The sequence below is a fragment of the Pantherophis guttatus genome, chromosome 8 (genome assembly GCF_059756535.1).
Source record: "Pantherophis guttatus breed Tessera chromosome 8, ASM5975653v1, whole genome shotgun sequence".
Lineage (NCBI taxonomy): Eukaryota > Metazoa > Chordata > Lepidosauria > Squamata > Colubridae > Pantherophis > Pantherophis guttatus.
Genome location: NC_142070.1, coordinates 78,259,833 through 78,277,500, shown reverse-complemented (window position 1 = coordinate 78,277,500; position 17,668 = coordinate 78,259,833). Strand labels below are relative to the sequence as shown.

The following is a 17,668-nucleotide window of genomic DNA, read 5'->3' as shown; positions in this document are numbered from 1 at the left end:
GGGGTTGCAGAAAAAAATGCTTTTAGAAGTGTCTGATGATCAGGCAACTCAGCTGGGATCAGCAGAGGCTTTTAAAGGCATTTTTTTTCTACAACCTCTTCGGCTGAAGGGGTTGCAGAAAAAAATGCTTTTAGAAGCCTCTGATGATCAGTCAACTCAGCTGGGATCGCCAGAGGCTTTTAAAGGCATTTTTTTTTCCTACAACCTCTTCGGCCGAAGAGGTTGCAGAAAAAAATGCTTTTAAAAGTAAAAAAACCAGCCTCCGATGATCACACGGCTCAGCTGGGCATGGCGGGGGGGGTGGTGCAGGGATTTTTGCTACCGGTTCTCCGAACCACCCTCTTTTTGCTATCGGATTGGGCGATCCGTTCCGAACCGGGAGCATTTCACCCCTGCTCTATACACATTTAATAACGGCAGATGATATATTAGGATTGGAATGAAATTCTTATCCAGGATGGAAATTTATCATATCTGAAATCTCCATGCAGACATGATAAAGCCCCCGTTTGATATTACGTTGTGACCTGCTTTTGTCTGCATAATAAGAATTTGGGGCCTATTAAAATTGGAAAATATTACATTAACATCAGTAGTGGTTTCCACTTACCTTCGCTCCCAATTCAGAACTGTGAGCGCGCATGGCGCTACTGTGCATGTGAAGAGCGCCCATGATGACATCCGGGCGGGTGAGCAGAGCCTCCCACTACCGCCTCTACCGTTTTGCCCGAACCGGTGTGAACCGGTAGAAACCCTCCACTGATTAACATAGTAACAAAACTAACTGATGTGTATGTTTTCCTTTGTACTAAGTTCTGTTTTTCAATTACAGGTAGTCCTTGACTTATGACCACAATTGGGCCCCAAATTTATGTTGCTAAGTGAGACATGAGTTAAGCGATTATTGCTCTATTTTACGACTTTTCTCACCACGGTTCTCACCACCGAACACAGTTGTGAATCTGGCTTCCCTGTTGACTTTGCTTGTCAGGAGGTTAAAAAACTGATCATGTGATCCCGTTGTAAATATGAACCAATTGCCAAGCATCTGAATTTTAATCACATGACCATGGACATGCTGCCATGGTTGTACGTGTGAAAAATGGTCCTAAGCAGAGGGGGGACTCACATAATTTACCTACCGGTTCGCCCAGCACTGAAAATATGAGTGTGTGCGCCTGGCACTCCATGCATATGCCTGGCCCTCCGCAAATGTGCTTAGCCCTCTGCGCATGTGCCCAGCCTTCCGTGCATGTGCTTTGCTCACATGTGCCCCTTCCGCGCATACGCCTGGCCTCAAAAATTTGCCTAAATAGGACAGCATAGAGCCGGGGCAGCTGAACGGGCCCACCTGCAATTTCCGCTACCAGTTTTCCCGAACCGGCTGAATACCACCTCTGATCCAAAGTCACATTTTTCACTGCCGTTATAACTTTGAACAGTCACTAAACAAACTGTTGTGACGTAGTGTAGCGTAACCAATATTCTGCAGTGTGTAACTAATATTCTACTGAACCTTTAAACCAGTCAGTCTTCCTTCTTTCATTTTTTTTCAATTTTCAGAATCCCTCACAACTCCAACCACCTGGGTAAAACTCACATTTGATTGTTTGTTTTATTTAAAAGTAAACGAGGAATAGTAACGGGTGTAATTTTCTGGGCGTAGACGAGAAAGTAAAGCAGACTAGTATTTCTAATCCTTTTTTTTTCCCAATTAGACTGTTTCTAAGAGTGGTTTATTTTTTTAAAATGGTTAAAAAAAACAACCTAAAAATGAGCAAGAGCAAAAACAGGATTCAGTTTTTGTTATTAAGGTTCTCAAATTAAAGGTAAAGGTAAAGGTTCCCCTCGCACATATGTGCTAGTCGTTCCCGACTCTAGGGGGCGGTGCTCATCTCCGTTTCAAAGCCGAAGAGCCAGTGCTGTCCGAAGATGTCTCCGTGGTCATGTGGCCGGCATGACTCAATGCCAAAGGCGCACGGAACGCTGTTACCTTCCCACCAAAGGTGGTCCCTATTTTTCTACTTGCATTTTTTACGTGCTTTCGAACTGCTAGGTTGGCAGAAGCTGGGACAAGGAACGGGAGCTCACCCCATTACACGGCACTAGGGATTCGAACCGCTGAACTGCTGACCTTTTGATCGACAAGCTCAGCATCTTAGCCACTGCGTCCCTGTTCTCAAATTAGATTAATTAAGAAAGGAGATTTCAAAGAGGTATGAATTCTGTAGAAATGTGATGATATACAAGCTGTATTAATATAATAATATAATATGATGATATGATGCAATGCGATGCAATGCAACGCAATACAATACAATAATACAATAACATGACATGACATAACAAAACAAATTGATGTCGAGACTATTTGGCTGTGGTTATGCCAGTGCTACAAGAAATGCAAATGAACATATTCATTTTCATTTAAATTACACACTATAAAATAGAATTTAAACCTGAACTGTTTCTTCTGGGGATTATTAAAGAAAATTACCCTAAAAGGATAAAATATTTATTCATATAACTACAGCAGCTAGAATTGTACTTGGAAAATGTCCACTATTCCAACAGACTGTGCAATAATCTGGAAAATTTTCAAATGTGCAGAAATGGACAAACTTACTTTAGAATTAAATAATAAGGAAGACTCGGAATATTACTTAACTTGGGACAATTGGTATCACTGGATAGAAATTAAAAATAAGGAATGTATAGAACAAAATAAGATATAAAATGGGATTAAATATGTTGATTAAGTAGGAATATGTGGGAATAGACGAAGAAAGTTAAGAATTAAGTACTGTCAGAAAGACGTTGAATTGTATAATTATTACGGATGTATTTTTGTTATAGAGGTATTTTAACTTGTATTTTTGGATTTTATGTGTTAATAAAGGTTTTTCAAAAAAAAAAAAAGAAAAAGAAAAAAAAAGAAAAAGGAAAAGAAAATATTCATTTTCTCCAGAACAATTATCAATAAACTTGATGTGCAAATACATTTTAATATCTTGAGGGATTCTAAAATTGACTGCCAGTAGAAAATATATTAAATTGAATCAATACGTGGGTTGACTAATAGTCAAAACAGAAGTTCAGAGGTTGTTTTCCATTTTTAAATGTTTTATAAACTTATTTATTTATTTATGTATTTATTTATTTACTTATTTTTCATATTTCTTAACCTTCCACCTCCCTCTCTAATTCAGACATATTAAGACACTTGAGCTCAGGGTAGATAGAGACTGGGATATTAAGACAGGCTATTAAAAGAGGCCATTAAGAAACAAACATGGATATTTGACGCAGGATAATCTATTTATAACTTTTGGGATGATTTGGGATCGATAAAATGCCATGGTAAATTTTCTACGAGTGGATTACATAAAACAGCGTAGGGAGTTTTGAAACTTTAATTTTGTTCTGTTAGCCTATTATCATTTTTTCTGTTTAACTACTTTGTCACTAATCTATATATATATAAAAGCGAAAACCACTCACACCGTAATCATGAAATCTCCAGAACCGTAAAGCCTACAAACTTGAAATTTGCCACGTATGTTCCTCTTGGCTTCTAGGTGCTCACTAAGAAAGGAGTTTTCCAAATGACCATCAGAGCATTAGTATTTCATATACAGTATTATATTAACACCCTCTGATGCTAAAGAGTTAGATGTTCTACTCCCCCCTCCCCACCTGAAAGGAACTCTGTCCCAACTGCCAGTTGCCTTATATTAACATGCTCTGATGCTTCCCGTTCGCTAAATCGGGCATGGGCGTGGCCAGAGCATGACTCATCCGGCTTGCGGGCTGGGATAGTCTATTCCCCTTCCCCCTCTGTTCCAACTGCCTTATATTAACACACTCTGATGCTACAGAGTTACACATTCTACATTAACTTTCAGACTTTAAGTGTCAATTTATCATGCCCGATGACATCGTTTCATAGCGAAGCACGGCTGTCCAGCTAGTACAACATATAGAAGACAGGCCAACAAGTTGCAAATAGATCTAGTGGTTTAAAAAAATTTTTTTTGGGGGGGGCTATTTTACAAGAGGTGGTATCTAATGTTGTAGTAATACATTAATCAGTATTCAATAGGTGTCTAGTGTGTTTTTTTAATGCAACTTACCTAAACAATTTGTCTGTTTTGTTTTTCGTTTTTGTCTTCTTGAATTTTTGGGGGGCGAGTTTTGTATTTTAATTTTCTTCTGAACGAAATAAATATACATGGGGGGGGGAAAGACACTTGAATTCAACTACCCTCTTGATGATTACAGATATTTCTTTAAAGTTTTACTAGTGACGTTATGGAAATGATAGGTCATTTTTTTCCCTAGAATGTCTTTCTGACTTCCCAGCCAGCTAAAAGATTTCCAGATTGTCTTCCATTCAAATACTAAACAAGCATCACCTTGCTTGAGATCCGTCAAATATGGTTAGATGGTGCAATCTTCAGTTAATAATTAAGCCATACTGCAGTTTGCTAACTAATGCCTGTCAGGGGCGGGTTCTAATTTTTTTCACTACTGGTTCTGTGGGCGTGGCTTATTTTGTGGGCGTGGCTTGGTGGGGGTAATGTGACTGGGTGGGCGTGGCATTTTAAAAGTAAAATGCTTTTACTTTTAAAAGCATTTTTTCTACAACCTTAAGAGGCTGCAGAAAACAATGCTTTGAAGAGCCTCTGCCGATCAGGCAACTCAGCTGGGATCGTCAGAGGCTCTTAAAGGCATGTTTTTAACCACCTCTTCGGCTGAAGAGGTTGCAGAAAACAATGCTTTGAAGAGCCTCTGCCGATCAGGCAACTCAGCTGGGATCGTCAGAGGCTCTTAAAGGCATGTTTTTAACCACCTCTTCGGCTGAAGAGGTTGCAGAAAACAATGCTTTGAAGAGCCTCTGCCGATCAGGCAACTCAGCTGGGATCGTCAGAGGCTCTTAAAGGCATGTTTTTAACCACCTCTTCGGCTGAAGAGGTTGCAGAAAACGATGCTTTGAAAAGCCTCTGCCGATCAGGCAACTCAGCTGGGATCGTCAGAGGCTCTTAAAGGCATGTTTTTAACCACCTCTTCAGCTGAAGAGGTTGCAGAAAACAATGCTTTGAAGAGCCTCTGCCGATCAGGCAACTCAGCTGGGATCGTCAGAGGCTCTTAAAGGCATGTTTTTAACCACCTCTTCGGCTGAAGAGGTTGCAGAAAACAATGCTTTGAAGAGCCTCTGCCGATCAGGCAACTCAGCTGGGATCGTCAGAGGCTCTTAAAGGCATGTTTTTAACCACCTCTTCGGCTGAAGAGGTTGCAGAAAACAATGCTTTGAAAAGCCTCTGCCGATCAGGCAACTCAGCTGGGATCGTCAGAGGCTCTTAAAGGCATGTTTTTAACCACCTCTTCGGCTGAAGAGGTTGCAGAAAACAATGCTTTGAAGAGCCTCTGCCGATCAGGCAACTCAGCTGGGATCGTCAGAGGCTCTTAAAGGCATGTTTTTAACCACCTCTTCAGCTGAAGAGGTTGCAGAAAACAATGCTTTGAAAAGCCTCTGCCGATCAGGCAACTCAGCTGGGATCGTCAGAGGCTCTTAAAGGCATGTTTTTAACCACCTCTTTGGCTGAAGAGGTTGCAGAAAACAATGCTTTGAAGAGCCTCTGCCGATCAGGCAACTCAGCTGGGATCGTCAGAGGCTCTTAAAGGCATTTTTTAACCACCTCTTCAGGTGAAGAGGTGGTAGAAAAAATGCTTTGAAAAGCCTCTTGACGTTCCCAGCTGAGCCGCGGGCTCATCAGAGGCTTTTTTTCCCTTACTTTTAAAAGCATTTTTTTCGGCTGAAGAGGTTGTAGAAAAAATACTTTTAAAAGTAAAAAAAAAAAAGCCTCTGATGAGATGGGTGGAGAAAGCGAGTTCAGGGACGTGGCCAGCCAATGTTATTACCGGTTATAGGAACTATTGCAAATTTTTACTATCGGTTCTTGGGAACTGGTGCGAACTGGGAGCAACCTACCACTGATGCCTGTATAGACAGTCCTTGACTTACAACAGCTCACTTAGGGACCGTTCGACATTACAAGGGCACGGGAAAAAGTGACTCACGACTGTTTTTCACGCTTACAACCGTTGCAACCTCCTTGTGGCCACATGATCAAAATTCAGACACTTGCCAATTGGTTCCTATTTATGACGGTCAGGTGATCCCATTTTGCGACCTTCTGATGAGGAAAATCCATGGGGACACCAGATTCGCTTCTCAGCCGTGCTCCTAACTTAACCGCTGCAGTGATTCGCTTAACAACCGTGGCAAGGAAGGTCATAAAATGGGGCAAAACTCACTGAACAAAACAACTGTCTTGCTTAGCAACGTAAATTTTGGACTCAATTACATTCCATAAATTTTGGACTGGTGCTGGAGAAGACTCCTGCGAGTCCCTTGGACTGCAAGGAGATCAAACCGGTCAGTCCTAGAGGAGATCAACCCTGACTGCTCTTTAGAAGGCCAGATCCTGAAGAGGAAACTCAAATACTTTGGCCGCCTAATGAGAAGGAAGGACTCACTGGAGAAGAGCCTAATGCTGGGAACGATGGAGGGCAAAAGAAGAAGGGGATGGCAGAGAACGAGGTGGCTGGATGGAGTCACTGAAGCAGTTGGCGTGAGCTTAAATGGACTCCAGAGGATGGTAGAGGACAGGAAGGCCTGGAGGAACGTTGTCCATGGGGTCGCGATGGGCCGGACACGATTTTGCAATTAACAACAACAACAAAGATTTTGGACTCCATTAAATTTCAGGACTACCTGTATTTTAAAACTGCAATTTAAAATGACTCATATTTACGACGGTGGTCATGCCCTGGGGTCACCTTTTGTCACCTTCTGACCAGCCAAATCCAATATGGGAATCAGATTCACTTAACAACCGTTACGTTACTAACTTAACTGCTGCAGAATTCACTTAACAACGGTGGCAAGAAAGGTGGCAACTGATCTGTCCCCGTCCACACACACACACAAACACAGCCAGCCGAGGGTTAAGGAAACACTTTGGCACACACCCAGGTCTTTATCTCCAACTTGGCAGCGATATACACACCGTCTGTCAAGTGCATTTATTTCCACAAAACAGAAAGATAAGATACTTAGCGTGCAAGAGTCCAACAGAAATAATATTCCTCTCAGCAGTTTCCGGACAAGGCTTTAGTGACTATCCAAGGTTTACTTTTGTTCGTCACAGGGATCGCTGGCCACCACCCTCTATTATATAGTCTCTGGGGTGTGGTCCAGTGACTCAGTTCTAATCCCTAGCACGCCTCCTGAGCTGCTGCAAATGTTTATCACGCCTTCGGAGGCGTGCGTCCAGGAATGATGTCTCCCCCTCGCTCTCATCCGAGCCACCTGTCTCCCTGCTAATCTCCTCTCCCTCGGCCGGCACCTGAGACAGTGCCAGAGGGGAGGGGCCTGGAGAGGGAGGCCTGGCTGACTCCTCTTCCTCATGCTCGGAGCTTTCTTCCTCCGATGGGACAGGCTCAGAGGGTGGGACCACAACAGCAACATGGAACAAAACTCACTTAGCCAATGTTTCGCTTAGCTACAAAAAATGTTGGGCTCAATTGTGTTTCATAACTCGAGGACTTCCTGTATTTTAGTTATGGTTTATGCCAGTGATGGTGAAACTTTTCGGCAACCCGGAAGAGGAGCTGCCCAGGGTGCATGCATGCCCCCAAAAATGAACATTCGGTTTCAGCTACTGAACTTCCGGTTTTAGCCAGCTACTCTTCCGGGTTTCTGGAGTGCATGCACATGCGAGAATCAGATTGCCAGCGTGCAGGTTCTGACAGGTTCTGGAGAACCGGTAGCGGAAATTTTGTGTAGTTCGGAGAACCGGCAAATACCACCTCTGGCTGGCCCCAGAGTGGGGTGGGAATGGGGATTTTGCAGTATCCTTCCCCCAGGAGTGGGCAGGGAATGGGGATTTTGCAGTATCCTTCCCCTGGAGTAGGTTGGGAATGGAGATTTTGCAGTATCCTTCCCCCTGGAGTAGGTTGGGAATGGAGATTTTGCAAAATCCTTCTCCCAGGAGTTTGGAGGGAATGGGGATTTTGCAATATCCATCTCCTGGAGTGGGGAGGGAATGGAGATTTTGCAGTATCCTTCTCCTGGAGTGGGGCGGGAATTGGGATTTTGCAGTATCCTTCCCCTGGAGTGGGGTGGGAATGGAGATTTTGCAGTATCCTTCCCCTGGAGTGGGGTGGGAATGGAGATTTTGCAATATCCTTCCCCCAGGAGTGGGCAGGGAATGGGGATTTTGCAGTATCCTTCCCCTGGAGTAGGTTGGGAATGGAGATTTTGCAGTATCCTTCCCCCTGGAGTAGGTTGGGAATGGAGATTTTGCAAAATCCTTCTCCCAGGAGTTTGGAGGGAATGGGGATTTTGCAATATCCATCTCCTGGAGTGGGGAGGGAATGGAGATTTTGCAGTATCCTTCTCCTGGAGTGGGGTGGGAATGGGGATTTTGCAGTATCCTTCCCCTGGAGTGGGGTGGGAATGGAGATTTTGCAGTATCCTTCCCCTGGAGTGGGGTGGGAATGGAGATTTTGCAATATCCTTCCCCCAGGAGTGGGGAGGGAATGGGGATTTTGCAATATCCATCTCCTGGAGTGGGGTAGGAATGGAGATTTTGCAATATCCTTCCCCCAGGAGAGGGGAGGGAATTGGGATTTTGCAGTATCCTTCCCCTGGAGTGGGGTGGGAATGGAGATTTTGCAATATCCTTCCCCTGGAGTGGGGTGGGAATGGGGATTTTGCAGTATCCTTCCCCTGCCATGTCCACCAAGCCATGCCCAAGCGACGCGCACAGAACCGGTAGTGAAAAAATTTGAATTCCACCACTGTCAGCGCAGATGCTCACACAAGGAAGCATAGGACCTGCAAAAAAGGCGAACCGATCGTCGCACGCGCGTGTGCCAGAAACCCGGAAGACGAACAGGCGATGCCGCGCGTGCCAGGCGACATGGGTCCTCGTGCCACTTCAGGTTTAAGGCAAGTACTTTGATTCCTCTGAGCTAATCCTTTCTGCAGCTTCCAATTAAGATCAAATGATAGCCTTTAATAAAATTCCTCTTTTGCACAATGCGAAGGAAGTTAATCATTCTTCCAAAGACACAGTCAGAAAATTATATTTTCATTAAAACCTGTACATTTATCACACAACGTTTAGCCGATGTGAAGCTGTGAAACTCCACGTACAGTCTTAGATTCTTTGGCTGAGTTTTTCCAAAAACGGTCTCTTCAATTTGAAATGTTATGCTGTTCCCAGAATTTATTACATTTGGGTTTCTAATTTGGGGTCGATCGTCGAATAAAATAAAATTGCATGAAATGTTGTTTGAAAGAAATCGTGAAAGGTGGCATAACTTGGTGCAGATCCCTTTATGAAGGGCTAACCAGACTGAAGAAAGATTAAGTAAATGTTACTATTGTAGTTTGAAAAAGAACAAAGAAAGAATGATTAAGGAAATGTTACTATAATTTGTATAGTAGTTTGCTAAAAACAAACAATGGGTAAGTAAATGTTACTATAGTTTGTATAGTACAGTAGTTTGATACAAACAAAAAAAGAATGGTTAAGAAAATGTTACTATAGTTTGTATAGTAGTTTGCTAAAAACAACAATGGTTAAGTAAATGTTACTATAGTTTGCATAGTAGTTTGCTAAAAACAAAGAATGGTTAAGTAAATGTTACTATAGTTTGTATAGTAGTTTGATACTAACAAAAAAAGAATGGTTAAGTAAATGTTACTATAGTTTGTATAGTAGTTTGATAAAAACAAACAAAGAATGGTTAAAAAATGTGACTATAGTTTGTATAGTAATTTCATAAAAACAAACAAACAGTGGTTAAGTAAATGTTACTATAGTTTGCATAGTAGTTTGATAAAAAATAATCAAAAACCCTAAATGCTTTCACAAATAAGTACAGGAAACCTGAAATATTGCTATTGGCACCTGGAAATTTTTATCTTACTGTGCCTCATTTAGATGCAAGTTTACTCCAGAATTAGAATTAAGCATGCAACTCTGAAGTAGTTACATATGCAGCTGCACCTCACAATATCTTAAAGTAAGTTTTTCTAACACGTAGATGGGTTTTAACTAAAATTTCTGCTAATTTACAACCGCAGACATTCATGTTTGCTTGCTCTTGACATTATAACATTGGCAACCAGCTCTTGTACTGTGGCAATTTGAATGATTTTGGAGCAACTGTATTTATGATGACTATGATCATGATTTATCACTTATATATCTTTATGTACACTGAGAGCTTATGCACCGGAGACAAATTCCTTGTGTGTCAAATCACACTTGACCAATAAAGAATTCTATTCTATTCTATTCTATTCTATTCTATTCTATTCTATTCTATTCTATTCTATTCTATTCTATTCTATTCTATTCTATTCTATTCTACTCTACTCTACTCTACTCTACTCTACTCTACTTTACCCTACCCGACCCTACCCTACCCTACCCTACCCTACCCGAAGAGTAGAGTAGAGTAGAGTAGAGTAGAGTAGAGTAGAGTAGAGTAGAATAGAATAGAATAGAATAGAATAGAATAGAATAGAATAGAATAGAATAGAATAGAATAGAATAGAATAGAATAGAATTCTTTATTGGCCAAGTGTGATTGGACACCCAAGGAATTTGTCTTGGTGCATACGCTCTTGGAGTACATAAAAGAAAAAATACATTCGTCAAGAATCATAAGGTACAACACTTAATGATAGTCATAGGGAAACAGTCAATATTCTATTCTATTCTATTCTATTCTATTCTATTCTATTCTATTCTATTCTATTCTATTCTATTCTATTCTATTCTATCCTATCCCATCCCATCCCATCCCATCCCATCCCATCCCATCCCATCCCATCCCATCGCTTCCAACATGCCATCTCATTTTCAGCACCACGGACAGTTCCCTTTGCAAGAACTTGCTTCGAACTTGCCCTTTCTCTAAAAAACCCCCTCTGAATCAGACAGCGATAATTAGATTTAAAAAGAGGAAATGAATGAAGACCTCTTGTGAAGAGGGCGTGAGGCTCCTCTCACGAGTAGCCACGTCTTTTGTGGAGCAATAATTCAGCAGACAATCCGGGCTTTTCGTCTTTGGCAATAAACAACTCCGGAAAAGACCTTCTGCCTCTCCGCCTGACTTCAATCTCCGAAAGAGGTTTTTGCCAAAGAAATTAGAAACATCTTTTTCTCATCCTTACTGTTTGTCTTTTAAGTAGTGGGCTACTTGCCAGTTTTCCTGGGACACTGTGTACATCTATTGCAAACTCTGAGCTTTAGAGGACTCAATCTTCTCTCCCGCTGTATTTCAACGGAGGACTGGACACAGTAATCATCATCATAATAAAAATAAAAAAAAAAACCCAGACAGACAGGTAGGAATGTCTCCTGTCACTGCAAACTGAAGAGCAATATAATTTAATGAACTTTCGGCTCAAGGGCGAAGTAAAATGAGAATAGGATGAGCAACAAGGAGACTCTGCTCACTGAAAATAGAACATGAAAGACGGTTGCATCGCATCGCGTACATGTACTTAGGTTTGCAAAAGAGTCCAGAAGTTATTTAATCTGTTTTTTTTTTTAAAAAAAATGCATAACAGTTCCAATGTATAATATGTTCAAGAAGGAAGCACTCAACAAAACAGTTATTTAGTTTCAGAATTATTCCAAGCTCCTAGTCGCAGAACTCAAAGAGATATACTTTGAATTCCTATTTTGGAAAGGGTTAATTGACACACATAGCAAAGTGGAACAGGAAGACAAAGTCTGCGGCTTTAAATGCGATGTAACTCCCAAGGTGAAAACCTGCTCCCTTTTGCACAATTGCCTAATAGGTGGATGCTACGGTCACAATTCTCCCAAGTATTGTGCTGAAACGTTGGGGCCTTTCCTTGAAGCGGAACCTGTCATACAGCGTTCAAGACTTCCCCACTTTCGAGAAAAGACCAAAACAGAACATTTTACTGAATCTCTTTGAGAGGTGAAAGACAAGAAGGTCAATCTTTCTTTCTTTCTTTCTTTCTTTCTTTCTTTCTTTCTTTCTTTCTTTCTTTCTTTCTTCCTTCCTTCCTTCCTTCCTTCCTTCCTTCCTTCCTTTTTTCTTTCTTTCTTTCTTTCTTTCTTTCTTTCTTTCTTTCTTTCTTTCTTTCTTCCTTCCTTCCTTTCTTTCTTTCTTTCTTTCTTTCCTTCCTACTCTCTTTCTTTCCCTTTCTTTCCAACCTTGTTTCTTTCCACCTTTCATTCCTTCCATCTTTCTCTCTCTCTCTTTCTTTCATCTTTCTCTCTCTCTTTCTCTTTCCCTTTCTTTCCATCTTTGTTTCCTTCCACCTTTCATTCCTTCCATCTTTCTTTCTCTCTCTTTCTTTCATCTTTCTCTCTCTTTCTCTTTCCCTTTTTCTCCATCTTTCCTTCCTTCCTTCCTTCCTTCCTTCCTTCCTTCCTTCCTTCCTTCCTTCCTTCCTTCCTTCCTTCCTTCCTTCCTTTCTTCCCTCCCTCCCTCCCTCCCTCCCTCCCTCCTCTCCACTCACTCACTTACCCTCCTTTGAATTAGGGAAAAAATAGCACCTTCTAGTTACTCCTCTCTTAGTTGCCAGAAAATGCAGCATTTTTTCCTAGGGCAAATAAGATGGACTGCAGGCCTTAGAGGCAGCCTGCTAGTGCTGATGCCTCCAGAGAAATCAACTTTTTCTCTTTTTAAACGTCTTCTTTAAAAAAAGGAAAGAAAGAGGGGAGAGGGAGAGAGGCTTTTGTAGACAAAACAGATGCCTGAAACTTTGCAGACACCCTTAAATACCCCTCCCTTCTCCCCAGACTGCCAACCATGCTTTCTTTTAAAGCTGGTTTTAGGATGGTGGCAGCAGTACTCCCCACTCCACCTCCCCTTTACAGTCAGAGTAGAAATTAAATAAAAATGAGAAACAAGAGCACATCGTCTAATGTGAGGCCCTGCTAGGAAGCTGCATCCCAGCTTCCTTACCCATGACCTTTTCTTGCCCAATTCACAATTCCCTCGAGCCTAACTGGGCTCCAGACCCCTCGGGCGGTTCTGGGTGTCATGGAAAGTTGGCCCAGTGCAAAGCCAACCCAGAATCTCGGCTGTCCCCTCTTCTCCCCTCTTGAGTCCGGCCAAAGGCACAGCTCCAATAAGATCCAAGCAAGCAAGCAAGCAAAGGAAAGAAGGAAGGGAGGGAGGAAAGAAGGGAAGAAGAGAAGAACGAAAAGAGGAAGGGAGACAAGTGAAATAGGAGGGAAGGAAGGAAGAAGGAAAGAAGGAAAGAAGGGAGGAAGGAAAAGAGGAAGGGATACAAGTGAAATAGGAGGGAAGGAAGGAAGGAAGGAAAGGAGGAAGGGAGAAAGGAGGAAGGAAGGGAGGAGGAAGGAAGGAAGGAAGGAAAGATAGAAGGAAGGACTGAAATAGGAAGGAAGGAAGGGAGGAAAGAAGGGAGGGAGGAAGGAGAAGGAAGGATGGAATGGAAAGACGGAGGGAGACAAGTGAAATAAGAGGGAGGGAGGGAAAGAAGGAAGGGAGAAAGGAAGGAGAAGGAAAGGAGGAAGGAAAGAGAAGGAAGGAAGGAAGGATGGAATGGAAAGAGGGAAGGAGAGAAATGAAATAAGAGGGAGGGAGGGAAAGAAGGAAGGAAGGAGAAGGAAGGAAGGACGGAATGAAAAGAGGGAGGGAGACAAGTGAAATAAGAGGGACGGAGGGAAGAAGGAAGGGAGGAAGGAAGGAGAAGGAAGGAAGGATGGAATGGAAAGAGGGAGGGAGACAAGTGAAATAAGAGGGAGGGAGGGAAAGAAGGAAGGGAGGAAAGAAGGAAGGGAGGAAGGAAGGAGAAGGAAGGATGGAATGGAAAGAGGGAGGGGGACAAGTGAAATAAGAGGGAGGGAGGGAAAGAAGGAAGGAAGGACAGAAGGAAGAGAGGAAGGAGAAGGAAGGAAGGATGGAATGGAAAGAGGGAGGGAGACAAGTGAAATAGGAAGGAAGGAAGGAAGGAAGGAAGGAAGGAAGGAAGGGAGAAAGGGAATGCAAGAAGGAGGGAAGGCAAAGGCAGGCAGGCAAAGGAATGCAAAGGAAGGAAGGAGGGAAGGAAGGAAGGGAGGAAGGAAGGAATGGAAAGAGGGAGGGAGACAAGTGAAATAGGAAGGAAGGAGGGAAGGAAGGAAGGAAGGAAGGAAGGAAGGGAGAAAGGGAATGCAAGAAAGAAGGAAGGCAAAGGCAGGCAGGCAAAGGAATGCAAAGGAAGGAAGGAGGGAAGGAAGGAAGGGAGGAAGGAAGGGAGAAAGGGAATGCAAGAAGGAGGGAAGGCAAAGGCAGGCAGGCAAAGGAATGCAAAGGAAGGAAGGAAGGAAGGCGAAGGAAGGAAGGATGGAATGGAAAGAGGGAGGGAGACAAGTGAAATAGGAAAGAAGGAAGGAAGGAAGGCAAAGGAAGGAAGGATGGAACGGAAAGAGGGAGGGAGACAAGTGAAATAGGAAAGAAGGAAGGAAGGAAGGAATGCGAAGGAAGGAAGGAGGGAAGGAAGGAGGGAAGGAAGGAATGCAAAGGAAGGAAGGAGGGAAGGAAGGAAGGGAGGAAGGATGGAATGGAAAGAGGGAGGGAGACAAGTGAAATAAGAAGGAAGGAAGGAAGGAATGCAAAGGAAGGAAGGAGGGAAGGAAGGAATGCAAAGGAGGGAAGGAAGGAAGGCAAAGGAAGGAAGGAATGCAAAGGAAGGAAGGAAGGAAGGAAGGAAGGAGGGAAGGAGGGAAGGAAGGGAAGGAAGGAAGGAGGGAAGGAAGGAACGCAAAGGAAGGAAGGAAGGAAGGAATGCAAAGGAAGGAAGGAAGGAGGGAAGGAAGGAATGCAAAGGAAGGAAGGAAGGAAGGAATGCAAAGGAAGGAAGGAAGGAAGGAAGGAAGGAAGGAAGGAGGGAAGGAGGGAAGGAAGGGAAGGAAGGAAGGAGGGAAGGAAGGAGGGAAGGAAGGAATGCAAAGGAAGGAAGGAATGCAAAGGAAGGAAGGAGGGAAGGAAGGAAGGGAGGAAGGATGGAATGGAAAGAGGGAGGGAGACAAGTGAAATAAGAAGGAAGGAAGGAAGGAATGCAAAGGAAGGAAGGAGGGAAGGAAGGAATGCAAAGGAGGGAAGGAAGGAAGGCAAAGGAAGGAAGGAATGCAAAGGAAGGAAGGAAGGAAGGAAGGAAGGAGGGAAGGAGGGAAGGAAGGGAAGGAAGGAAGGAGGGAAGGAAGGAACGCAAAGGAAGGAAGGAAGGAAGGAATGCAAAGGAAGGAAGGAAGGAGGGAAGGAAGGAATGCAAAGGAAGGAAGGAAGGAAGGAATGCAAAGGAAGGAAGGAAGGAAGGAAGGAAGGAAGGAAGGAGGGAAGGAGGGAAGGAAGGGAAGGAAGGAAGGAGGGAAGGAAGGAGGGAAGGAAGGAATGCAAAGGAAGGAAGGAATGCAAAGGAAGGAAGGAAGGGAGGAAGGAAGGAAGGCAAAGGAAGGAAGATAGGAAGGCAAAGGAAGGAAGGAAGGAAGGAAGGAAGGAGGGAAGGAAGGAAGGAAGGAAGGAAGGCAAAGGAAGGAAGGAAGGCTGCCTCACCTTCGGGGTTGGCGCTGATGAAGACCCGCACGCTCCGACCGCTGGGCGCCAGGTGCAGCGGCAGAGCCGAGAGGTTGCCGGAGAAAGCCGCTTTCCGCAGCGCCGAATCCCGCGGAGCCGACGGCTTGCCGGCCGTGCCAGCCGGCCACATCCCTCCGCCTCCGCCGGCCCGGCTCGTCCTTTGGCAGAAGGGCGACGCCGCTCGTCCCCCCTTCCCCACCCACCCCGCCAAACCCCTCCTCCGGCCGGGCTTTCCCTACCCGGCGGCGGCGGCGGCTCCTCCTCGGCCTGTCTCGGCGCCCGGGTGGAGGGAATGGGGGGGGGGGGCGGGGGAGTCTCGCCGAGAGAAAAACTTTCCGCCAACCGGGCTGCTTCTAGTCCTCAAGGAGGAATCCCGGCGCCCTCCGCTGCTTTGTCTTCCAAGAGCTTTGGCCCCGGCCAACTTCGGCTCTTAAATGCAAGCGCTCCCCACTCCCCCAAGCCCGCTTTACGCAACGCTCCGGCCGGCGAGGGAGGGAAGGAAGGAGGGGAGGGGAGACCACGCGGAGATCCCAGCCGGCCAAGCATCCGCGTCAAGGCACCGCTGGGCTCTTGGGAAGAAACCACACGCGGAGGGGGGAGGGGGAGAGGGGAGGAGGGGAAGGGGGGGTCTCGCGTGGGTCGCCTCCTCCACCGCCCCTTCCCGATAGGAGTTTTTTCTTTTTTTTTTTTCCCCCCTCCTAGGAAAGAAACTCAGCCGGCAGGCGGGGAGCAAAGCCGTTTGGTTCTCCTCGCCGAAGCCTTGGAGGAGGAGGAGGAGAGGAGGAGGAGGAGGAGGAGGAGGAGAAGAAGTGGATGATGATGAGGAGGAGGAGAAGGAGAAGAAGAAGAGGTGGAGGAGGAGGAGGAGAAGAAGAAGGAGAAGAAGAAGAAGAGGAGGAGGAGGAAGGAGAAGAGGAAGGAGAAAGGGAAGGGAAGAGGAAGAAGGGGAAGGAGAAGGAGAAGGAGAAGGAGAGAAGGAGAAGAAGAGGAGGAGGAGAAGAAGAAGGATCAGAGGAGGAGGAGGAGGAGGAAGAGGAGGAAGGAGAAGAGGAAGGAGAAAGGGAAGGGAAGAGGAAGAGGAAGAAGGGGAAAGAGAAGGAGAAGAGGAGGAGGAGGAGAAGGAAAAGGAGAGAAGGAGAAGAAGAAGAGGAGGAGGAAGAAGAAGGAGAGGGGGAAGAGGAAGAAGGTGAAGGAGAGAAGAAGGAGAAGGAGAGAAGGAGAAGAGGAGGAGGAGGAGGAGGAGGAGAAGAGAAGAAGGAGAAGAAGTAGCAGGAGGAGGAGGAGGAGGAGGATCAGGAGAAGGATCAGAAGAAGAAGAAGAGGAAGAGGAAGAAAAGAAGAAGAAGAGGAAGAGGAGGAGGAGGGTCGGAGGAGGAGATGGAAAGGAGGATTTATTCACCAAAGCGATCTCTCCACCCTCCCTTCCCCCCCCCCCACCCTCCGCCGCCCTTCCCCGAGGTGGGAGCAAAGGAAAGAAGGGGATCAAGCGAAGGACCTTCCCTCCAGGGGGCGGGCTTGCTGGCTGGAGCAGAGAGGCAGGACCGGGGAGGGGGGGGTCATCCCTGGGGTCCCTGCGGGAGGGGGCGAGCCGGCACCCCAGGGGTCTTCAACCGGAGGGAGAAAGTCTCGAAACTGCTGCGGCTTCTTTAAGGCCAAGAGGACCAGAGCATCCGATCCGAGGTAAAGGGGGAAAAAAACGGGGCGCCTCCGCCTTGCCAGCATCTGGTGGGAGCAGAAAGTCACGCAATCCCAGCTCCTGGTTCGGTCGGTGTAAGCCTCAAGGCTGGGTGGAGGGAGAGAAAGAGAGAGCAGGTCTCGTGGGGTTGGCTTCCCACAAGGAAAGGGAGACCTAGAATCCTGGGCCTGGAAGGGACCTTGGAGGTCTTCTAGTCCAACCCCCTCCCCAAGGTAGGAGTCTAGAACTGAACAGAGCAGAGCAGAACAGAACAGAACAAACTAATGGAATGAAAAATAGGATAGGATAGCATAGGATAATGGAATGAAGAATAGAATA

General features: G+C 45.1%; 1 protein-coding gene across 1 annotated transcript in view; it reads right to left on the bottom strand.

Annotated features, from left to right (window-relative positions):
• The window catches only part of NWD2 (NACHT and WD repeat domain containing 2), an 86,169-nt gene extending 70,385 nt beyond the window's left edge, over window positions 1-15,784 (bottom strand). The window contains exon 1 of the mRNA XM_060690814.2: window positions 15,634-15,784. Coding sequence (XP_060546797.2) covers window positions 15,634-15,784 — 151 coding nt within the window. The remainder of the gene's footprint in view (window positions 1-15,633) is intronic.
• Between the last annotated feature and the right edge of the window lie 1,884 nt (window positions 15,785-17,668).